This window comes from Gouania willdenowi, chromosome 21, assembly GCF_900634775.1.
Source record: "Gouania willdenowi chromosome 21, fGouWil2.1, whole genome shotgun sequence".
In the NCBI taxonomy this organism is placed as follows: domain Eukaryota; kingdom Metazoa; phylum Chordata; class Actinopteri; order Blenniiformes; family Gobiesocidae; genus Gouania; species Gouania willdenowi.
In genome coordinates, this window is record NC_041064.1 from 17169614 (window position 1) to 17193765 (window position 24152).

The window sequence follows — 24152 nt, forward strand, 5'->3', positions numbered from 1 at the left end:
GATGTAGGCTGAGCTGTAGGAACGCAGCATCAGAGCCACAGACAAGGTCAGTAGACAGCATTGACAGTAATCAATTCTCTGCCTGCAATTCCTCCTTCCTGGTTTTTCTGGGTTCTTTTTCGTCTGATCTATGGATTTTCATTCTTTGTATTTCTAAATTATTATTCCTCAATGGTGATCCAAGTTGTTCTGCATGGTTTCTCTGTGTTTGTGATTGGTCTGATGTTGCAACTGTTTCATGTGAGCGCGCACGTAGTCAGGCTGAAATCACCTGGCTTGAGTTAACATGTTGATAACCAGCTTTGTAGTACAGCTGCTCTGTGATGGCGAATGTTTGGTTAGGTGAAGCTATTGGCTATTTGTGTTTTTTTGAGTCAATACTGTGTATCTTTTGTTTCGTTTATTATTATTTAGTTTAGTATTATTTGTATAATTCGTATATACAAATGTGTGTTTTTGAAGTGAATTTGTGTATTTTTGGAATCTACTCAACGTAACCTGAGTTGAAATCATATCAGAGAATGCTTGAAATGAATTTGAAATCAACAGCGCGTCTCCTTCGGGGTTAAGCTTGCGTGCAGCGGTCGATGTGGTGTGAGGTGGACTGACTGACGCTCATGCTGATAGTGTGACAGAACGTGTGACGGATGTGTCAGCTTCAGATTTCCAACAACGGCATGCTCGAGGCTCCACGCAACAACAGAGCAAAACGAGCACACCGTGTGTTCTCTTCAAGGACGATTTAAAGCGAGAACAAGTAAAGACTTACGCAGCCATCGTGTACATTCAGAGTGGCCTCGAGTTTAAGCCTCTGGACAAACTCTCTTCTACCTGTGAAAGAAATACAGAGAATACATTAAAGTTATCAATACAGAAGTTAGAATTATTGCACTACATTCAACTGTGCTTTGTTTTATTTGCTGCGCTTCTACATATTAATTTAAACTGACACTTGCTTGATTTCCTTCTGTGTTTTTCAAAGCATTTTTATTGTTTTTGAACATTGATGTTTAGGGTCAGCTTCAAACCCTTGAAAACACCCGAGTTCTTCTATCTAAATATATCCCACAGCCAGGAGTTGAGGCCGTCACGTTTCTGAATCTATCTTCTCCTTGAGCACACTTACTGCTGCGACTACATCCCATTTGTGCTATAAACAGCCATGACTGAAGCTCGGAGGCAGCCGCCCCTCCCCTACAGGCTTTAGAATCTCATTCAGTCCTCCTTTGACAGAACACACAGCAGACATGTCAACTTGATAAACTTTGCTGTCTCAGAGCAATAGCAGTAGTATTCGTTGGGTTTCTACACTGCTCTCTACCAAACACGCACTTAGAAAAAAAACCTAGCCTAATATTTACAAGAATTGTAAATAAAGAGTTTGTAGACGGAATAAACATCAAAATGAATTGTCGTGCAAAATATACAAAAATGCTGATACAAATTGTGCTCTTTCAGTTTCCTTTAAATCAGCAATTTATTTTTACAATAACTAAAACAGCATTTCCCAAACTCTCCTGATCCAATACCATGATGGATGCATGCATTGAGTGTTGTGTATAAGGCTTTAGGGCCAATCTCTGTGTAAAAAAATATATAGTTTGGCTATTCTAATCGTTTTCTAATCCAGACTGCAGTATGTAAACTGCCACTGGATGTTATCTGATTTAGGACGTTAGCTTCTCTGTATGGCTGGAGTCTGGTGATTTTACTTTGAAAGTGTCTAGAGATACGTTAAATGTACCCATAACCCCTGGGACCGTGGGTACATTTCCAAACCTTTTCTGTATAAGCGTAATGTGCCTATTTTGTCACCGTGTCAGGATGGATGAGTGGTCAAAGGCGCGGCACTCAAGGATTCTTCCTTCTGCTAACGTGGGTTCGAATCCAAGTTTTGACATACGTTTTTTCATTTTGACATATTAAACATGGCAAATTCCACCTTTGAAAATACATATCCGAAAAATAAACATTTTAGGGTATTTCCTGGGTTAGGGTTAGGGTTAGGATTACAATTAGGGATAGAGCTAAAATAAAAGGGTTAGCGGGGTAGCTAAAATACAAATGGTGGAACTTTAAGTCACGTAGTGCACCTATCACGTGACCTAAACTGGCCAATGAGGGGCGCTGCTTATGCATAGAGCGGCAGACAAACGTATCCACAGCCACGGCCTTTTACTTTCCTGGCAGAATCATGTCAGGTGTAAATTTTTATATAACTGGCTTGGTGATTTTATTTCATAATTGTTTCTACAAAATCTGGGCAATATCATGCTCCCAAATTTGTGAAGACAGTTTCCTGTTCCACCAGCTATTGGGCAAACAATACCAATCCCATAAAGACACGGACTATTAAGTTATAGGTAGAAAAACTTGGCCGACCTAGTCTGAGTCCTGATGAGATGCATTTATTAACAAATCGTTGCTTTAAAATTCATACCTGACCACACAAATGTGCTTTTAGATTAATTAAAAAAAAAACTCAAATATTGATACAAATGTTTCAGCTTACTTTATAACAAAAATGTTTGATTTACAATGGAGTGTCTGAAGCCTTTCTACAAAAAGATTAGAAATGTTAATACTTAGTGCATGTCTGTGACAGCTTCCATGCTGTCATCCAATTTGACTGTGGATGTGCTGCAAATCATTTATCCAATATTAGATTACGAAAGGAGATAAATATGATCTATAAACTCAAATAAAGCAGCTTTGATGAGGATTACACAAACCCCTTAAGCTTATCTCTTAATGTTTCAACTCTGGTGCTTCCTCTTGAACAGAATCACCACATTAACTTCAGTATAGCTGATCAATGCAGTGATTAGAATGAAAAAGCAGTCAAAAAGACAGACATTTAAATGGCCTTGACCCCCGTTATGCGACATTATCCATCAACTGAGCACCACAAACATAGCATGTAAACACATTGTTGATCTCATGCACGCTTCATATTGATCTTAACATTGCAGAGGCTGTTCTTGTTCTTACCTAAATAGTTGGTCCTAATGGTGTTAGGCTCGCTGTATCCAATTAGGCGTTTATTTACATCCCAAACCAGGTTTCCAAAACAGGACATGGTGACCGCCTGTGTTTACTAATTGACAATAACATTGAAACTAAGCTAACCTTTCTCCTAGAAATGTCGCAGTTTATATATCTTGGTGTTTTTCAGCGACATGAACGCCTGTCTGTAGGGACGGACTGTTGTTAGCTAGCAGCCGAGGTTAACATCTCCGAGAGTGAAGCACTAGCTCCGGGCTGCTCGGCGCTGTCCTCCCCGCTCGGATCCGACCGCACTGCTGCTGTTCGGACTACACACAGCCTGACCCGCCGCTAGCCTAGCTTTGCTTGTTTCTTCCAGCGAACAGCCGTCAGCTGTGGCCAAATCACGCGAGAATATGCGGGATTTGACTGAACACGATTTTTTTTTTTTTCTTCTTTATTTTGCAGGTTATCCTCAAATGGCCACGAGTTTACATGTGCAACATCGCCACTAACAGGGCTGGAGTATAAAGTACAGTGTTTCCAGAGAGTTAAAAAAAAGAGGAATTCAATTTATTCTGGTACGTAATGGTGCAGTGGTGAACTATGACCATCTATTAGGTTTGATTTTGTGTGGAGTTTGCATATTCTCCCAAGTCTTCTTTTTTTCAGGATGCTCCGGCTTCCTCATACAGTCCAAAATCCTCTATGTTGGGTTACTTGGATTGTCTCAAAACACTGGAAAAATACAGCCATGTACAGCACTTCTGTCAATATGATTTGTGTCAAATATTATACAATAAAAAAGTTGCTTTGCATTTAAAAAAAATTCAAAAAAGAACTTCAATCAACAAATACATTTACAATAAAAGAAAAAAAGTGTCCAAATGCATATCAAAGAAATAATTCACACAACAAAAAATTAAAGCAAGATTAAGAAAAATTATTTTAATTGAAGTAATCTTCTTTGCATCTGGGCCATACTGTGGATATGAAATTTTTATCTTTATCATTCAATACCAAAAAATATTGCTTCATTTGAAAATACATGTATTTTCAATTTAAAAAAAACAAAAACTTAACTTCAATTTAAAAAAAAATCATAGAAATAAGTGTTGAAATGTGAATTTTTAGGATATTTAGTTACTTTTGAACACTTTATTGTTTGATTGAAAATACTTTATTTATAGGGGCTCCTCACTTCCTTTTAGAATCAAATTTTCTGTTTTTGTTTTATCCTTGTTCTGTGGAGTTGGTTTGTTTGTGTTATTATTTTATTTAATTACTTTTGGATAGACTAGTTTATGTATGACTTCGTTGGAAACGTGTCATTTTGTGTGTGTGTGTGTGTGTGTGTGTGTGTGTTACTGTAACCTTGAGCAGTACATATCTCAGTATCCTGTATCCCTAAACAAAGTGAGTAGGAGAGACATAATGATTGTCTGCTGGTAGAACATGCGAACTGCACACAGATGTATCGGGAATCGAACCCATCTCTTCTTGCTGCCAGTTCTAAAAATGAATAAATAAACAATATTTTAAAAAACGGGGGGAAAAACACATTAATATATATGTACTGAAAATGGTCATAAATGGTTATCTTATCTTTAATGTATTTGTCGATGTGTTTTCATATTATCAATAAAAAAATTCTAGTCAAATTGTATGCCAGTTTATTCTTATTTCGATTTTCGAAAACATTATTAATGCACTTTTGAGCAAGTCTTTGTAACTTCATTTCTTTACGATGCAAATGTGGTTTTGGTTTTTATAGAGAAATGTGTTGTGCCGCGCGTTAAATGGAACAACCCACTCTCAGCCAATCAAATCACGACAGTTGCTGGATGCACCAATGAGATGAGCGTATGACCAAAGCCCCTCCTTCGTGGGTAGGTTACACGTCTCAGAAAGTCACCTCGTTGTGAGGGTCACAGTGAAGCTAATGACAGCTAGCATCGACAGGCTGACTCTAAGCTGCTGGAGAAGGTCGCTGCTGGAGAACAGCTGCCTCAGCATTGAAGTCGTGCAAGTTGCCTTCCATCCTCCAGTAGCTTTTCAGAGTCACAGGCCTTTAGAACTCTGTAGTTTTATCAACAATTTTCTAACACCGTGCGCGGTTGAGTAAGAAAAGCGCCGGTTTCCGTCGAGAGGCGTTTTCTTCTTCTTCTTCTTCTGTATCGACAATAATGGCTGCGCTCAGGGCTTCGTATCACCGGATTTTGAACAAAATCGAGCACATTCTGCCTGCCAAACTAAGGCCTTTGTACAACCACCCAGCAGGTAATAATAATAACAACAACAACAGTATATCCGTGTAGATGCAGCTTTTGCCTCTGACCATGCCCCAGCTGATGGTATTTATGTGTACAGGCTCAGAGGTGGATCCACTGACTGCATATTCTGACTGATTTAATCTGTGTTTTTACGTGTGCCAGGAGGTCTTTAATCTGTTGCCAACAGATTAGATAATCCATTTAAGGAAGACATCCCCCCCCCCCCCCCCCCCAAAAGATAAGGCTGTTTGACAAGAGTTCAAAGGTATCACTTTTAAAGGTACAATGCACTAAAAAAGAGGGTGAGCTTTTTAATGAATAGGCGACGATTGTGCCAAAAAGTAACACGCTTTTTTTTTTTTTTTTTTTTTTAATTTATTTACCGTAATGATTGCATACAGAGGGAACTTAGGAAAGCTTTTATTTTTGGCTGCTACTAAACTGCAGAATCTGTACTTTGAGTAGACACGTCTTATCTTGTTAGTGTGTCACATTAACAATCTCACTTGTTGCTATTTCACTTTTTTTGAAGGTTGAAACATGCAGAATGACTTGATCGTCTTCATTTAAATGCTATGGAGCAACACTTTACAAACACTTTACTCTGTCATAACCTGGATATCTCTCAAAATCCATTGTTACTGTGTTTTTCCTGAACTGTTCCTATTGTTACATAATGTATCCAGGGTGACTTTGACACTATAAACATTAGTGACAGAGTAGATCCTTTCAGCTGAGTGCTGGAGTTGTCAAGGTCAAACTTGTGACTAGGTGTGAGGGGTGGAGACGCTGGAAACTCCCACAAATATGATTTGCAGGTAAAGGTAAAGGGATGGATGAGCAGTTTTCCCCCCTGTGGTGGGACTGATCCTGCCAGAGTCCTCCAACAATTCATGGTCTTTATATCTCATGCAATGTGGAGGCTAAATCACTTTTTTTATTTTAAATTCCAGGAGTGTCCCAATTAGGGCTGAACTGTTTTGTAAAATAATCTAATTTTCTTCAATATTGCGATTTAATATGCAATTATTCTTTCAAGGGCCTCTTGTCATGTATTTTTCAGTGACCACAAGCATTAAATCAATCTGTTTCATAATAAATAATTTCAGATTTATGAAAATTTTATATAAATATAGAATATAAAAGCAATAAAGCAAACAAATCTGTGGCTTTACCTCTTCAACATATCTAACTAACTTCACATTTCATGAAGCATGTAAACATGTGGACTGCACTTCTTACACACTCTCTGAACTTAACAGGACAGAACAAGATAAAAAAAAAAAAAAAAGAAAGATAAAATTGCAGCCTTTGTAATTAATCATTATTGGCCGACACAGATATCAATCCGATACAATTTCGGCACAAATCATACACACTTTTATAGCTTGTTTTGTAGTGTGGAATAGTCAGCAACTGTAGGTCTGAGGAAAAACTAACCCATTTCTGATTAACCAATGGCTAACATACATTTTAATCTTAAACACAAGAACATTCTACAATAAAAATTAATGAAATTACGAAACACTGAATAACTATATTGAAAACAATATGACATTTTAGATGCAGGCCGATATAATCTGATACTAGTTGCTGATGTCAATATTAGAGATGTCCCGATACAACTTTTTCACCTCTGATACGATACCGATATTGCAGCCTCAAGTATTGGCCGATACTGATATAGATCCGATGCAACATCAGCACGAATCACTCATACTTTTATTACTGGTTTTGTTGTGTGGAATGTTAGAAAAGGCTTCATTAATTGATGTTACTCATACAGAGAACAATAGTCAACAACAGTAGGTATGAGAAAAACTGACCTATTTATTATTAACCTATTGTTATATCTGATATCTGATTTTAGATGCAGTCCAATAAAATCCGATATTTGTTTTCTGGCTGATATCGGACCAGGACCCCCTTAGTATAATGTACCTCGGACTTGTTGTGCCCCTACTCATCAGGGCGATGCCTTCGATCTTCAGGTCAGGGTCTCCTAAAGACCCCAAAAACTAAATTTAAAACCAGAGGAGACCTGGCGTTCCAGGCTGTAGCTCCCAGACTCTGGAATAACCTGCACCAGTCTCTCAGGGAGCTCAACTGTGTGGACACTTTTAAAAAAAAAAAAAAAACTGCTGAAGACTACACTTTACAGTAAAGCTTTTAGTTAACTGGATTTTAATTTTTATTCGTCCTTTAATGTTGCTGTTCTTATGATATTTATGCACTCTTGTTTTATTATTCTATTGTGTTGCACTTGTACTCTTACCACAACTCTGTACAGCACTTTGTGATTTTATCTGCAAAAAGCGCTTTATAAATAAACTACTTACTTACTTACCTAATACAATGCAATATATTATAAATCTGAAGTATGGAGGACCAACTTTTCCATAATCAAAAAATAAATAGATGAATTAATAGGTAAATAAAAAAAAAAAATACTGGCAATCACTCAATACCTTATGTCTTTGTTCCAGATACCACAGCGCATTGAACGGTCAGAGGGGGTTTTAATACAGAAAAAATAATTGGTTTAATAGCATATGGTGGATGTTGGTTTTGTGTTCAGCGGGCCTTGTTGTAGCAGCTGCATGAACTGAAATAATTGTTTTTTGTTTTTTTTTCCTCAGGCCCCAAAACCGTGTTCTTTTGGGCTCCCATGTTTAAATGGGTAAGTGACAAATCTGTAACCAGTTTAATTAAAAAACAATTATACTAGAAAATACTGTTGGCAGTGCTTAGCTTTCTATAGGGCAGAGTACACGAGACATTTTTAATAATACATTTAGAGAAATACAGGGAGAATTTTAAATGTAAAGCTAATTTCTGTATTTAAGTGTTAAATGCACAATGCTTATCATAACATTTGACTATTATTGCTTCATGTAGTAAACTTGTTTTGTTTTATTTGCCTGTACAGGGTCTGGTTTTTGCTGGTTTGGCTGACATGGCTCGACCAGCAGAGAAACTCAGTACTTCCCAGTCTGCAGTGTTGACGGCCACAGGTGAAACTGTTCTATTTTCTTCATTTTTATTCTCCTAAAACATGTGTTTATTAACAGCTCAGAACTGGTTAAGGTTGACATTATACATAATGGTTGGATGATTTCAGTGCTGTAGGCACTCGGGAAGCTTTGTTTTCTGCTCTTGTGCAGTAGTTTTATTTCTGAAACAGAAACGCATTACTGGTTCAGCACCAGCATCTCACTGGGACCACTTTACCCTGAATCCTTAGTGTACTACTGTACATGTATGATTTGTTAGTTTAGCTGTCTATTTGTCATTTTGTGTTTGAAGGGAGTTTGACCGCTCTGTGCTAAAGGTTCTACTTTTGCAACATGACCCTTATCTTGTCAATCATCTGCCAAAACAGAGCGACTCAGATTGAATGATTGTACTGGACATACAGTAACCTTCACTCCTCTCCAGGTCTGATCTGGTCCAGATATTCACTGGTTATCATCCCAAAGAACTGGAACCTTTTCGCCGTCAACTTCTTCCTCGGCGCTGCAGGAAGTAATCAGCTCTACAGGATCTGGAGGTGAGTGAACTTTCTTTACTGGTACATTCACAGGCCAACACATCATCCCCACTGTCAGAAAATGCTCCTGGAAACCAGTTGTACATTTTTGTATCTTTAAAAAAATTAAATGTTTTTACTTAACTATTCTATTACAACTGGTACAGTATCATACTTAGTAACAAACAGTCACATTCCCATTACCCGTTCCTTATCTACTGTGGCTCAGGTGGTAGTGTGTCGTCTTCTGATCGACAGGTTGGGGGTTTGATCCCAGTACCTGACTGTCTGACGAAGTGTCCTTGGGCAAAACACTGAACCCTAAACTCCCAGTGGTTGACTAGCGCCTTGCATGGCAGCTCAGTCCCATTAGTGCGTGAATGTGCTGATATTGTAAAGCGCTTTGGGACTACTACTGTAGGGATAAAGCGCTATATAAATCAAGTCCATTTATCATTAATATTAAATTCCAATAAGGCATTAAATGTGGGTTAAATAAATATCCAGTCCACTTTTACTAAACAGCTTTTACGCAGTTTGAGTTTTGCTCTAAAGCTGGATAAATGCTCAGATGTCTAATATTTATTTCATTTAAACCTAGTGATTTCTACATGATTCAATCCTTAACTGCAAGTATTTCTTCACAAAAAAAGGGAACTGCAAATACTTGACTAGCCAGATTTGTTACACTGCCTTTAAAAAAAATGGAACCATAGCTATTCATACTGTTGCCGTATCAATATATTTACATTCTATCTGTACGCAGCGCCCCTGTTTGGCCAGTTTAGGTCACGTGACTAAGACCCTAAACCTGAAAATTGTTGTGATATTGGGTTATAATCTAATCCTAACCCTAAAACTCTACGTACTTGTATTTTGGTAACCGTACCAATAGCACCAGGGGTTGTCTGTACGGTTGCTGTCTGTCTGTTAGCAAGATTAGGTCAAATGTACTTTTACACCATGAAAGATTCCATTAAATTTTGGAGGGGGTTCCGATCAATATATTGATTCTGGATCAGTTTAAAAAAAAAATCTAAAAATCCCTCTCTTTCATCATTGTTGAAAATTTAAAAATTCATGTCTCGGTTGTTAATTAACTGATCCTAATGAAGTGTGACTCTGTTATTTCATTGTAATTTTGTGTGAATGATCATGTTAACGTGATGACAATCACTGACCCAGATAACTACCAATGACTACATTAGATTTAGTTTGTTCTCTTTTTATCATTTGTGTCTGTTTCATCATTCTGTCTACATTTGGACACGTGGGTAGTAAACAGGTAGATTGTTTCACATCATTGCAGCGAGAAGAGCTCAGAGTAGAAATGGTTTCCTCTGCTGTTTAGATAGGACTGCTTTAAATGTTTGGAGGTTCTAATGTTAATTCTTGTCCTCTCTAACAGATATCAACAGGAGCAGAAGGCCAAGGCCAAAGCACCAGCAGAGTCCTGAAGACTCAAAGCGTGACTTCTTATCAACTTCACATCATCCCACCCATCTCGCCTTCATAACTATTGTTCCACCACATAAAGCCTGTTTGTCCCTGTTGGAAAACATGCACTTTTCTTCCCAAGGTACACTTTTCCTCAGGGCGCATTAAATATTAAACAAAATTGTAACAAAGAACTTTTTTTTTTTTTTTTTAACGTTGTCATCTCACTGAGAAATCATACGCACAATTAATGCTTGTTCAACACATTCAGTGAATGTACAGTGTTCTAATGTAACATCATACAGCTAATGCACCATTCCAGGAGTGTTTGATTTGTCTGTCATGGTCATTTAGCTGTAGCACTCAGTACCTCACACATAACCATTCACTACATCATGGAGCTCCTTATATTGTGTTGTAGACAGTTAAAGGAATGTTGTCAAATACAATCAAAGATGTCCTGACAATTATTAATTCATTTAAATGTTTAATTGGGAAAGAGTTTAGACATCTGCACCTCAGCTATTATCAATTTTTTATTGATTACCATTGATTACATTTTAAAGGCTTTAACTTTTTTTTAAATCTGTAATTTACACCTAATTTAATGTGACCATCAAGTTTTTTTTTTGTAAAAACTGTATAGTTTTGAGTTGTACATTTTGAATACTCCTACTTCCCTCATTTATATCATTTGCATTTAAAAAAAAAAAAAAAAAACACACATTAACTAAAACTAGAAATACTGAAATGAAATATAACACTAGTGTCAATAGTGTTTCAGAAGGTGTTTTCTAGTTCTTCTGTCTGAGACCAGTATTTGATGTGTTCACTCCGGTTTGTACAGCAGAGCCTCTGCCTGTTGTTTTTAGCAATAACTGAAGTTGTTTCATTCACCGACTGTTTGAACAAATGGCACTTTATAGGTTGACTACAAAGGCTCTGTAATAATAAACATCTGTTCAACATCTACTGCCCTCTAGCCCTCGTCTAAATTGATGATTCTCATACAGGGATACATTTATTCTTTGGAGTACAGTATGTATGGATTAAAGGAAACATTTGTTTTAATTTTAGATCACTCATTTTTCAAACATTACATGGAGAAAGTATTTGCGCACTTCTCGTTTTTGAACTCCATCAAGGTATTGATACCCTGAAGCCACACACTTAGTTTGAGAAAAGCTGTCCCCTATAACTCCGATGGATGGAGCTCAAACCTATATCTCCCTTCCACACTTTGTGGTGGGGAATAACAAGTTGGATATTCATTTGTAATTTTTAAATCAAAAGTTAGAATGGGTTTAGTGGTATTGTTTTACTGTTTCTTTAATTCAACTCTGCAACTGTTTACACAATTAACTTTAATGACTTGCAGGCCACAATTTTCTACATTTTTACAAAGTAAATTTAAAAAAAAAGTATGAGACACCTCAAAGTATTTGGTGTCCTGTCCTTTAAGTCAGTCAACACTTTCTGAACTCACTAGTAGGTTTTACATAAAGCTGTATGAATGCATTTTAAGGGCCAGCACTGCTCCTCACTTATAAGGAAAAGTTTTTCAGATATAACGTCTTACAGTCTCTTTAAAATGTGCCTCAGGTAAAAAACCCAATGGCCTATCTGACACCAGTCATCATTCAACAACTATTTTTGTATCAAGCAGGTCTGGGCCTGGTTAGTAGTTGGATAGAGACCACTGAGAATTCCAGGGGCCACAATGGGGGACAGTCGCTCCACTGGTATCCGTCCTTGGGTAACACTTCACCCACATTGCCTAGTTTGAATGTAGTGTGAGTGAGTGTTGGAGAGGCCGATGACCGTTTGTCATTCTAAGGGCAGCTGTGGCTACAATAGTAGCTTACCACCAAGTGTGGAGTGAAAGAATGCCTTTGAGTGTCTATGATAAAGCTCTATATAAAATCCAATGCATTATTATCAAGCTACATCACAGATGTAAATCCCTCCTGCAGTCAGACACAGTCTACATTCTGTGTGTCAGGAAATAACTGTAAAAGTAAGTATCGAGTTACACAGCAGCTATTGTCATCAGATTACTACATGGAAAAGTATCAGCTCAAATGTATTTTCCAAAAGAAGTGTATAAGGATGACCAACTGAAAAATGCTTCTAGGAAACCGACAACGATTTAACAACATTCTAGGACAAGGCCTTTCTCATTTTGCATGTCAGAGATTTAGAACCAACTTTATACACAATTACTGTGTAAATAAACAACCCACATACTCCGAGGTGCACCTGTATTGAAAGATATTCCTAAAAATTTGACATTTTCCACTGAAATCTTACAAAAATTAACTCTGAAGCCACGTAACTTGAAGTAGGCCAAATTTTTTATTCACAACCACAAAAAGTCAGTATTAGCGTTTTCCGCCAACACGAGGGGCATTGATCTTCATGGGCTTAGCGATCTTGGGTTTCTGTGCCGTTTTAGTCGCAGACTGAAAAAAAAAAAAAGACACTCAATGAGTCCAAATATTATAGAACAAGATTACATATTCTTTACAAATAAAAGCTAGATTGTATATAATTCAAGAAATGCATGATAATGTACTGTAAATATTCAGCCTTGCTTTTAAATTGTATAAGTTAAAGGAGCAGATAAAGTCAAACTTGCCTTTGCACTGGTGGCAGTGGGTTTCTTGGCTACCTGCTTTGCCTTTTTGGCCTCCTTTGCAGCTCTGGAAGAAAAATAAAATCATGTTTAGGAAAAAGTACTAATCGTACATACACTGTTAATTGAGTATCAAAGATGTCCCCTTCCTGAATTTAGCTTACAAGTTTGTAGCCTTTTTATTGGTTGACATGGATTTCTGTGAGCTTTAAACTGATGAATTATTTCATGTTCTCTCACCTGATGGCCTGCTCCCTCTGAGCCTTGCGGACCTCAGGCTTCTGGTTTCTCTTGGCCATGATCTCAGCTAGGGAGGCCCCAGTGATGGCCCTCTGGAACTTTACTGCACGGCGGGTTCTCTTCTTTGACACCTCTTCCTGTGAAAACAAGCAACACATGCGTATTTTAGCACAACAACCAACAGCATTATTACAGTGTGAAGATGCTGTGATGACAAATCTTAGAATTTAGTTCAAGCCATAATTTACTGCATTGTTATTCAACTGTTACAAATCATCAGGTTAAGCAGGGTACACACACAGATAGTTTTTTTTTTTTTATTTTCATGTGTGGAGTCTGTAAACTCCGTGTACCCCACTTTAGACATGAGAACATGTGACATGTTGGAGAGTTTGGAGGCTGGCCAATGGTGAGCTGTCAACAAAGACTTCAAGGGCCAGTACTATGATCTCCTGTTGTTCTATGGCTGCAGATAATGGAGTGAGCGCTGCTGCACAACCTGAAAAACACAGGCCAGCAACAACACTGAACACGGACTGACACCGTGCACACCGTCTACCCACAGCCAAACTTAGCTGACCAGTACACAAACGTTCACAGGATAGAGTATAAGTGACATTGACTTCTAAATATCAAACAATAAAACTGTAATTTGACTATAAATTCCTAGCTCTGGAATTAGGACAAAACCAATGCAAATCATAACATGGTGGATAGGAGTTGGGGAAAAAATACCTGTAGGCTACTGCGTTGTTGAAAACATCTGGTTTATTCTCATAAATTTTACCTTAATGTGTCACGTGACAGTATTGATGGAAAACATTCAAAGTGTTTTATTTTTACAGCTAATTAGTAGGTGGGCATACACCGAAATTAAAAATCTTGGCTATAACAATTTCGAAAACTGAAATAAAATATTCTGCCATTTATGGCTATGAATGTGCAATAACCTCCCTAAAAGTAATGCATCGAAAGAATTAATATTCATGATTTAAAAAATAAATCAACAACAAAAAAAAACAAATAAACATGACATTCCAACAACACCCAATGTAAAATAACATTTAACTTGCCTCCACATTAAATAAATGTACAGGCAGGCTGACAAATAATGAAATATCACACATAATGTTCTTAGTTTATACTCAGTATCAGCACCTTATGTTTTATTGTATTGAGGCAGACTAAGAATAATGCAAATTGTATTTGGTAGCATGTTTCTCAGTGTTTTTGTTCAGACAGGTACTGTAAGTACAATGAATTATACATCACTATCATAAAACTCACAAGCAGACACACTGGTACTTACAGACTGCCCCTTCTTGTGCTTGCGTCTATACAGCACAGTCCAGTTAATCTGTCTGGGGTTTCTCTTGGCCAGGAAGGCAGACTCACACTTGGCGTTCAAAAACTGGAACACCTGAAAAGAAAAAAAAATACAAGGGTCAATTCTTACAGTTTTAAAACCAATATATAATATATAAGTAAAATATTAGGAAAATAGGGGTACGATTCATATCCCGATACAAGACATCTTGATATTAAAGTATATAAGGTGATTTGTTTTTTAAATATATGACTTAAGAAACAACTAATCTGTAAATGTGTGCACCTTCATGAGATCATTATGTATGAAGTGTATTTTATTGGCATATTTTACACTAAAAAATATTGGCTTTAACATGCCATGTGCCAACAACTTAAAAAAAGCAACAAAAAAAAAAACAAAAAAACAATCTGCCTGTGGCTTTTAAACCAACTTTGACTTTAGTGCAACTTAACTGAGGTATATGCCTAGAACAACAAATAATTTTTAGATTTTATTGAAAAAACACAAGCTGGTCAAAATGCCCATGTTTCAGTGCACTTGGTGAAGTTACAATGTCTCCTGCAGTAGAAAATACTTTCCTGGTTAAATAAAGGTTAAAAAAAAAAAAAAAATCGATATGGCTACATTTTGAATCGATTCCAGAATCGTGCAACCTAATATCACAATATATCGCCAAATCCATTTTTAACACCCCAGGACACAATAACTAAAAATAAATCACAAAAACAAAGACTTCTGGACACAAGAAGAGAAGATATAGGATTACTCCATAATAAAACATAATATTCAGACTCTGGTATAGGTTTAAAATGTTTGAACTGGGGTTTCTGATTTTTTGAGTTTTTTTTTATTTACAGTCAGCAATACATTTACAGATATGTATAATACAAAACAGCAAATTAGACAGTGTTTCCTAAAACCTGGTTTTATTTTCACCAGTGCAGAAACCAAGAGTCACGTAGAATTACTGTAAAGGAACTTGACAGGTTTGACCTAAGTTCTGACCTTAAACTGATAAGCAACCATTAAGACTATATAGAGCAATGCCTCCTTCATTAAACATGGCTTGGCCATCTCCACAATAATTAAGGGATTAGGAAAAATTACAGCAACCATGGACAACTCACTAATATACATGTTTAAAAACACAAGACTTAACAGCGTCATTAATCCACTCTCGTACTGATCATCTGCTACACCATTAGTAGCCATACAGCTGCTAGCACAATATGCTAACCGGCATCATACACTGTCTTCACCTGAACCGACCGAGTCTACCGGAGGACTACTAAGGGTCCTAAGTCATTAAAAGTTTCGCTGAGAAATTGAGTGCGTCAGTCCGGTTACGTATCTGCAAACAAACATTTAATGGTTGGTGTTAAAACACGAGAAGACGGTACCTTTCCGTCTATCCTGGCATATCGGCGGCCATGGCCGGGGTAAATTTTATACCCGCTGAAGCTGCACAGCTCGACCCTAAAAACGAAAAATACAGCACGTTACAAATACATAATAGCATTATCTTAATAGATTGTCGCACAATATTCTTTAGAAGGCTATTAAAAGGCGTAGATGGTGTTTGATTGCGTTCAGTGAACTCACTTCATGATGGCTACGAGTGGGCAACACAACCGGAAAGAAAGATGACGAAGACGGAAGTCGAAATGAGGGATGGGAAGTGAATTATTAATCCATGGAAACAAAAAACCAAAAACAAAAAAACAATCTTTTTGCTTTCAGGACCCTGGAATTACTTAAATTATTCTATGACAAATAAAAATGTCTGATGAACTAAATGACGTTATAAATGATTATTTTTAAAGTACATCACATTTACATCAAATTTCAACTATTAAATACGGGTCACACTTTAAGAGAAAATACAAAAACACTGTATGTCGGACAAAAGATTAAGACAATCAATGAAATTATTAAAATCTTTAAAAAGCATCAGATTATCAAAACACTTAATGGATTTCCAGCGGGCTTTTGCAACGTACGATTGAAAAGTTGTAGTTTTTCTTCCCCCAAACGACAGACTCTTTTTATTGAAGAAATACTATTTTAAACTACATTTCCCATAAAGCACTACTCTTGTTTGACTAGCTACACACAGTCGCCTGTCTCTCCTCAGAGGACTAGTCTGCTCTGCTGCAGCTAACAGATTTATTAGCTTCAAAATGGGTGTATCAGATATACAGTTTGATAGTAACTCAGGTAAGTGTCTGTTCGTTGTGTTTTAGTCAGGTTAGCAGCTACAGTTTGTGGTGTTTTTCATCGGAAGTTCAGGGGAGGCTGACATTATCTGCATCTTTACACTGTCGGTGTTAGCTTGTCAACATAACCGAGATAATAATCCAGGTGTTGTCCTTTGTGCTTGTTGTATATTGTGTTTTATTTTATCGGTTACTATATGTGATAGGTATTTATATGGAATTACACATTTATCTTACTGTTCAAAGCAGTAATAACGCCAGCTTCATCTAACTGCTGATTCATCGTCGAAAAGTTGCTAGATTGAACTGGTTAGGTGACTAATTAGCTCACATGTCGCACTATTTGTTTTTATCTTTGCTGGAGTTTGTATTTTTAACCTTGTGAAATGATCAAGGTATCTGGCAATTAATGATATTGCAGACACATACAACTGTTTTGCACAGTGTAAATTCCCAGCATTTGTGTTTGGTTAGTTACACATCGATTATCCTTATCATCACCAGCACTGTGAGACCTTTTGTGAGAATTTAAGTAATATAGATTCTGTGGTGAGTGTTGGTAGGAGGAGACCAGTGGTATCACACATTTCTGGCGAAGTATTTATTCTAATATTAGTAATAGTTTTTGATCATGTTTGTTTTATTGTGTAACAAATGCAGAGTAGCCAGGATTATTATTATTATTTTTTTGTTGTTATCTGCCTTTTTCTCTTCCTTCTTTTCATTATACTGCATTATATTTGAGAAAATTTAAATGTAGAATACAGATTGTGTCTTGTTTTAATTTGAAGAATAATTAACCACATTTTTAAATATATTTTGATTATTATATAATTTTTAACACATTCCAGGTGAAAAACACTGCATTAGACCCTCAGGTTTTTTTCATACAACTTTTTTTCTCCTATGTCAAAAGCACGAGCTCATATCGCCTATGCAATGTCACTTAACCAGATAATCACATCTTGGGCTTATCTGCTGTGTGTGGCGTCTCCATGGAGATACTGACAATAGCAGTTGTTGTCATTCCATTGAGGCTGATTCCTTTCTATCCAAACAGGACCTGTGGTGGATCTCTCAGCACGGGGTATGCAGAAGCTGGATCCCAGCTTTATCTGCTCGGAGGACACTCAGACGCTCATTTTGGATCGTAACAACATCATGAAGCTGGACTACCTGGACAGGAGTCCAAGTATTCAGCAGGTGTTGACTCTTTGGAACACATGCATCTTTAATATATTAGTTTCTAGAACTTTAGGAGCTCAAATGCCAAACATTCTTTTTATTCTTCCTGCTGTTTTGTATTGTGTCCATTGCTTCTCAGCTATCAGTGGCTAGCAACCGTCTTGTGAGGATGATGGGTGTGTGTCGACTGACGGAGCTGAGAGTCCTCAACCTTCCAAATAACAGCATCGGCTACATTGAAGGGTTAAGGGATCTGCCTAATCTCAAATGGCTCAACCTTTCTGGGAACAATATAAAGGTAGGTGGGATAATTTAATCTTCACTACTTGTAAATATAGATTTCAATTCAAAAATTTTCATAAAGTTTTTTTGTTTGAAATCCTTTTTTAGGTCATTGAGCAGCTTAACAACTGTGTCTCCCTGGAACACCTTGATCTATCTGACAATAACATTTCCTCTATTGGTGATCTGACCAAACTGGTGGCTCTAAAGGTGAGTGTAAAGCCTCTGATTGTGTAGATACAATAATCTAAATATATATATATATATATCACCAATATTTCACCATATATATCACCAATATTTCTCTTAGACACTTTTACTCCATGGGAACAGCATCACAACACTCCGCACTGTCCCTGCTCACCTACCGACACATTTAACCATTTTGTCTCTGGCTGAAAATGAGATACGGGATCTAAATGAAGTAATTACACTTTCATTAATTTTCTACAGCTGCACTTATATTAGTACTAGTACTGCTTTATTAATATTAAACTGCTGTTTTTGACCCTAGGTGTCATATCTGTCCTCTCTTCACGAACTGGAGCAGCTGTCGATTATGAGCAACCCGTGTGTGATGACAACCCCCTCGTTGCCAGCTTTTGATTACAGACCCTACATCATGAGCTGGTGTCTGAGCCTGAAGGTTCTGGATGGTTACGTTGTTTCACAGAAAGAAGGGTACATGCAGTTGAAAATACATGCTTCAGATTAACGTCAAAGTACAAAAAAACAATGCATTTAATTGTGTGGAATTATCCTGTTTACAGTCTCAAAGCAGAGTGGCTCTACAGTCAAGGCAAAGGGCGCTCTTATCGACCCGGACAGCACGTGCAGCTGGTTCAGCACTTGGCCACTGTTTGCCCTTTGACTGCATCACCAGCCCTGGAGACAGCAGAAAATGCCAAACTGGAAAAGATCCTCCGTAAACAGAGGTACGAAGCTGAAAATAATCTGGATTGGTTGTATTTACAGTGACATTGATGGTTTGTTCTAAGGTTCCATCAGAGGCAGCTGTTGGAGGAGAGCACAGGAGAATGTCTAAGCCCTGCCCGTCCGACACAGTTAGACGTGGAACGACACAGTCCTTCACATGCAGCTCCACAGGGAGGAAGAGGAGAAGGAGACGTGAAGAGAATCCTTCCATCCATACCAGCTGCTGCTCCACCACTCACAGGTATCATAACTAAGCCTGGGCTATTACTACTTACTACTGTATAATGTCTAAAGGTTGTAGCTTTGAATCACTTTAAATCATTCACCTCTTTGGTTCAAGGGTACCTGCAGTGAACTTTAGTTGTAATATCTATCATCAAAACATCATATTTCATGCAAGAGGTCAAAATCTGTGACTCGACAAAAATGTGGTTAAAAATAACCAGACGAAAGCTCATTATATATGTTATTTATATAGGGCAACCGTATAAAGGCGGTAGAGGCAGGGGTGGACTGGCCATCTGGAATACTGGGCATCGTCCCGGTGGGCCGTGGACCCAAAGTTGTTTTTTTTTTGACAGGTGATTTGAGGCAGAAATGAAAACAGATGGCCAAAAATGGTCCAACTGTGGCAAGAGAAGAGTGAAAAGTGACTTAAATGGATCAAAAGCAGTCAAGAGTAGTCAAAGAAATGGGCAAATAAAGAGGAAACAGGTGGTATGTAATGGCAAAGGGTAGTTTAAATGGCCAAAATGTTGCAAACAATAGTGAAAAAGGGCGAAATATGGAACAAAAAGAGGCAACATATAGGGGGGAAAAAGAAACAAGTGCTATTTATTTGGCAAGAATTAGCTTATTTAGATAAAAAGTGGACAAAAAAAATTAAAGAAAGGACAAAAATTTGCTGCGATAGACTGATGCCCTGTCCAGGGTGTGACCCCGCCTGGCACCCAGTGTGAGCCTGAGATAAGCACCGGCAGACACTCGCAACCCTGAAAAACAAGCCGGTCAGAAAATGGATGAAAGTGTCAAAAAGAACTCGCAAAAATTGACAAAAAAAAATAGGAAAAAGGGATGTTTATTTGCAAAAGGTAGCTAAAGTCGGGAAAAAAAGTGTCGGAACTTTTTGAAAAGGGGCAAAAATGGAACAAAGGAAGTTGCAAACTGGCCAAAGGAAATAGGTGAAAAGGCTGTTGTGTTGCTGCAGAGCTCTCCTGTTCCATAAGCCAAACTGTTGTGTCATTGTGTGCAGAGCCTGTGGTGCAGTTTAACAGCTGGGTGAGCTGTGACTCCTCTCATCCTTCCCTGTCTGTGGTTCGTAGTCCAAGGCTCGTAGAGGAGCCCATTCATCTGGAGGACGTACAGACGGATGAGAGCAAGCACAGCAGCAGCTTGTTTTCTGCTGAGTCCACGTTTCTTCCCTTCACGTCGGACCTTGAGCCGCAAATGACTCACTCTGACAGTGAGGATGAAACAGAGACGTTTGAGCCTGACTCTCTGGCTCCAAAGCGACCATCACAAACAAAAAAACCCAACACAAACAAGGCCCATCATTCGCCCTCAGATGAACAGCCAGAATGGAGCGTTCTCGAAGAGGAAGTCACTACAAACATCACGTCACACGGAACCAGAGTCAGCACACCTTTAAAAGACCTGCTTATACTAGACAATGGAAAAACAGAAAGCAAGGAAGCATCTGGAAAGGAAGATATCAGCGTGTTAGCAAGTGAAGCTAGTTCAGAGGAAGCAAACGATGCTGCTGTTAAAATCCAGTCGTGGTGGAGGGGGCAACACGCCCGCTGTTGTCACCCTGTGGCCAGAGAGGTGCGCTGTGAGATCCGTCTGCGCCGAATGCAAGATCACATTATTTCACTGACGGACAAGTTGGACTGGTAAGTGATCCAACACTAAATAACAGCAAGGTTATTAGTCTCTTTTTAGGTTTTTTTTGGTTTATGCTAGGTTTGGGGGCAATTATAATTGTAATAGATAATATCTGTTGCTGTTGTAACCATATTTCAATTGTAATTGAGTTCAGATAATTGACTTTGTATATTTTGGCCTGCCACTACTCTTAATCACTAATATTTAAGCGATCTACACCATTTAAATATCAAAATGTTCCAATATTTAGTTGTAATGCTGCAATGTAATTTATAAAAGGATAACACTTTTACTTTTAATGTACTATTAGATTTTATGCTTTTACTGTAAACTGCTATATCTGTCAATTTTTTACTCAGTCACAATTTTAGCTCCACAATGTTGTCCACTGTCTAATCTACAATTAGTGGGGAATGCAACCTCTTCTTTGTAGAGTTTGCATTCCCCACTTACAAATTTATCTAGTTGTAATTGTTTACAATTTAATTAAATGCAAACCTTGGGAATCATGTTACAGTTCTATGATTAGTTAACAATCATTAAAATGTGTTTCAGATCAACTTTTCCCAGTACCTGTCAGTTCTCTTGAGGATCATTTTACCATTTCAAAAATTAAATCGAGGGCTATACTGACGTCCACACCAAAAATAATATTACCAATATTTTCATGGATAAGAAAGACGGACAAGGTGATAATGATAGATAATATTTTACAGCTGATTTAAGACAGGAGTGAAAACTGACCCGTTTTCATAAGAGATGCTAACAGAATGCTAACACAAGAGAAAGGGCTTATTTATTAAAGGCTCAGTAATTGTGATTAATTGTAATTGAACTTTAGTAAGTGAGAATGTAATTGACTTTCAGGGGGAAAATAATAATTGTAATTTGAATCGTAATTAAAAAATAATGTTGGTCACTGCAATCTTAATTATTATTTTATTTTTTATTTTTTATTGACTTTTTCATTTATAGGATGAACAACAATAAATGACAAGAATTCACAAAAACCCTCCCTCCCTCCATCAGCAATACAAGATTATTAACAAAAAGAAAGAAAATAATAATATAATGACATTTAAAAAAAAGTCATCATAAATAAGAAGGAATATACAGAAAATAGATAAATGACAAAAATAGAATAAAAATACATTAAAAAAAAAAAAAAGAAAAAACTGAACTAAATAACAAATCGCAGGCCTTCTTGTAACTATTATTTTCCTTCTTTTATCTTATTTTTTTTTATTTTTATTTTGTATCTATTTAATTATTTTTTATACTATTATTATTATTATTATTATCATCTTGTTATTTGCACATTCTAGTCTAACTACTGTTTATATTTATACTTATGTTTATACTTATTATCATCTTTTCTAGCTGATTGTTTATTGTTGAAAAATTTTTGTTTTCACTATTGGAGAGAGCACAGTTGACCGAGTCAAATTCCTCGTGTGTACAACATACACTTGGCGAATAAAGATGATTCTGATTCTGATTCTGATAATACTACTCAGCTTTGCTCTGACTATGTCAGTCAATTTTTTTTAATGCTAGATTGCAAGACTGTAATTTTAATTAAGTTGTAATTGAACATGGATAATTCAAGCCATAATTGTACCTAGTGGTGTGCCAAAATATCGATACAACGATATATCACAATATTTTGTCTTACTGTACGTTATCGATACACTGGGGCCAAAAATCAATATTTTTTTATTTTTGTCTTTATATTGCAACATACAAGACATGACAAAAACAATGCACAGTATGTATACATATTACATAGAGATAATGCAGTACATACACAGTACAATGAGACAATAGGTGAGGAGTGGATATTTACAGTGTGTGTGTGACAAAGTCTTAAGAAAATAATTTGAATGCCACGTAACTTGTTTAATTAATGTAACTACTTAAATTCTGAATTTCTCCAGTGACACAGATATTGTAATGTATCGTGGATGAAACTTCTTGCAATATATCAATTGTCGCAGAATCGCTGTATCGTGATATTATTATCGTGTGCAAAATACCGTGACCGTATTGTATAGCGACGTACATGGCGATACCAGCTCTAATTGTAATTGAAAAATGTAATTCACCCCCAATCCTACTTTGTGAAAACATTTTAGACCTATGTACTGTAGTTCAGATATTTCACTAGAACCTTTGTGTGAACATGTTGTGTGTACAGTGTGGAGAAGCAGTGTGAGGAAGAGCGGTTGCAGCGGATGGTTCAGGAGGAAGCTGTGAAGTTCTTATGGAAAGAGGTCAGTATCCACATTTATTTTTAGAAGAATCACTTATTCATGCTGTCCATTTCTTTCTTTTTTTTCCCGTATGTACAGATTGTACTTTTTAAACCTGTAACTGAAGCTTTACCCTTTCACTTTTCCCCCTTAGCTCCAGTCAATGCAGCAGTGGAAACAGTCTGTGGAGCAGCAGCTGGCAGCCATCGCTCAGGCTGTCACTACAGCTCAGGTCTCGTCTCCTCCGGCCTGTAAAGCAGCAGCATCTTCTCCACCTGTAGCATCCAGCACCAAAAAACCTCCAAGCACAGACTTGTCCTTCCCAGATTCTGGCTTTCCATCAACCGGCGACCAGCAGGCGTTGCTAAACGACAGCGTCCTGAGCAGCGACACAGCAGATTCTTTTAAGACGGTGCTAGCACTGAGTCCGCCTCACGACGTGGACAGCACAGATTGCAGCTTGCTGGAGCAATATTTGTCGTCTGTGCAGCAGAGGGAAGAAGCTGACGAAACAGAAAGTGATCCATTATTAACTCCACAGCCCTCCTCACCGACGTCTCCTAGCAGGAAAACACCAAATGTCTCACCTCCACTAAAGGCTGCTGATGGCACACACGCCTCAGAGTGAGAGTTTACGTCTCACAGACTGAACCTGCTCATACAGAATCTTCAAAGTGCTTTAAGTTTTTCCCTTTGTTAACGGCAGTACAGTTGCTTACTTTGAATGGTATAAATTATTGTATTCATATTTTAAAATACTAACTATTCACCCTGTTTTAGGGACAGTGACTGTAATGTGAGTTGTAGCACACATATGTAACAGGAAACTAATTTCCTCAGATAAGTTCACCTCTGCTGATTTAAAAAAAAAAAAAGACATTTCATAACTTGTCATTGTATCAACTAAAATCTGCTGATGTATAACACAGTAAAATTGTAGTCATTATTGTTTGTTACATACCTCTTTG

The 24152-nt window shown here is 37.4% G+C and overlaps 4 protein-coding genes and 1 non-coding gene across 10 annotated transcripts in view; 2 read left to right on the forward strand and 3 right to left on the reverse strand.

The window, feature by feature from the left end:
• The window catches only part of dcaf6 (ddb1 and cul4 associated factor 6), a 29965-nt gene extending 26558 nt beyond the window's left edge, over positions 1-3407 (reverse strand). For 3 of the 6 annotated variants that reach the window (XM_028435365.1, XM_028435363.1, XM_028435362.1), the window contains exons 1-2: positions 2992-3406; positions 770-831 (exon numbers count right to left, since the gene is read on the reverse strand). In XM_028435365.1, the coding sequence (XP_028291166.1) occupies positions 770-831; positions 2992-3079 (150 nt within the window). In that variant the 5' untranslated portion in view covers positions 3080-3406. Of the gene's footprint in view, positions 1-769; positions 832-2991 lie in introns of all 6 variants that reach the window. The other 3 variants (XM_028435366.1, XM_028435364.1, XM_028435368.1) reach the window with 3 other exon arrangements.
• A 1482-nt stretch (positions 3408-4889) lies between these two features.
• mpc2b (mitochondrial pyruvate carrier 2b) lies at positions 4890-10415 on the forward strand. Its single transcript, XM_028436997.1, has 5 exons — positions 4890-5265; positions 7898-7938; positions 8188-8272; positions 8697-8808; positions 10196-10415. The coding sequence occupies exons 1-5, from the start codon at positions 5172-5174 to the stop codon at positions 10242-10244; spliced, it is 381 nt and encodes a 126-aa protein (XP_028292798.1). The 5' UTR covers positions 4890-5171; the 3' UTR covers positions 10245-10415.
• Positions 10416-12556: 2141 nt separating this feature from the next.
• Positions 12557-16082, reverse strand: rpl24 (ribosomal protein L24). Its single transcript, XM_028436424.1, has 6 exons — positions 16032-16082; positions 15830-15905; positions 14409-14519; positions 13100-13236; positions 12863-12926; positions 12557-12686 (listed from the first exon to the last, which is right to left on the reverse strand). The coding sequence occupies exons 1-6, from the start codon at positions 16034-16036 to the stop codon at positions 12606-12608; spliced, it is 474 nt and encodes a 157-aa protein (XP_028292225.1). The 5' UTR covers positions 16037-16082; the 3' UTR covers positions 12557-12605.
• On the reverse strand, positions 13478-13659 carry LOC114455746 (small nucleolar RNA SNORA23). The gene has a single exon (XR_003672757.1). It is a non-coding gene; the product is annotated as a small nucleolar RNA SNORA23 (small nucleolar RNA).
• A 440-nt stretch (positions 16083-16522) lies between the features above and the next one.
• Positions 16523-24074, forward strand: cep97 (centrosomal protein 97). The gene is made up of 11 exons (XM_028436098.1): positions 16523-16646; positions 17706-17848; positions 17970-18128; positions 18221-18322; positions 18423-18536; positions 18627-18793; positions 18883-19047; positions 19111-19289; positions 20301-20940; positions 23130-23205; positions 23339-24074. Exons 1-11 carry the CDS (start codon positions 16610-16612, stop codon positions 23810-23812), a joined length of 2256 nt encoding a protein of 751 aa, XP_028291899.1. The 5' UTR covers positions 16523-16609; the 3' UTR covers positions 23813-24074.
• The last annotated feature ends 78 nt before the right edge of the window (positions 24075-24152 follow it).

Excerpts from the sequence above, each read along its gene's own strand:
- cep97 (XM_028436098.1), top strand. The coding sequence starts at position 16,610 with ATGGGTGTATCAGATATACAGTTTGATAGTAACTCAG. Across the intron at positions 16,647-17,705 it reads ACAGTTTGATAGTAACTCAG|GACCTGTGGTGGATCTCTCA; the intron begins GTAAGTGTCTGT and ends CTATCCAAACAG. Across the intron at positions 23,206-23,338 it reads TGAAGTTCTTATGGAAAGAG|CTCCAGTCAATGCAGCAGTG; the intron begins GTCAGTATCCAC and ends TTTCCCCCTTAG.
- rpl24 (XM_028436424.1), bottom strand. Across the intron at positions 14,520-15,829 it reads ATGCCAGGATAGACGGAAAG|GTGTTCCAGTTTTTGAACGC; the intron begins GTACCGTCTTCT and ends TTTTCTTTTCAG. Across the intron at positions 12,687-12,862 it reads CCACTGCCACCAGTGCAAAG|TCTGCGACTAAAACGGCACA; the intron begins GCAAGTTTGACT and ends TTTTTTTTTCAG.
- mpc2b (XM_028436997.1), top strand. The coding sequence starts at position 5,172 with ATGGCTGCGCTCAGGGCTTCGTATCACCGGATTTTGAACAAAATCGAG. Across the intron at positions 8,273-8,696 it reads TGCAGTGTTGACGGCCACAG|GTCTGATCTGGTCCAGATAT; the intron begins GTGAAACTGTTC and ends ACTCCTCTCCAG. Across the intron at positions 8,809-10,195 it reads CAGCTCTACAGGATCTGGAG|ATATCAACAGGAGCAGAAGG; the intron begins GTGAGTGAACTT and ends CCTCTCTAACAG.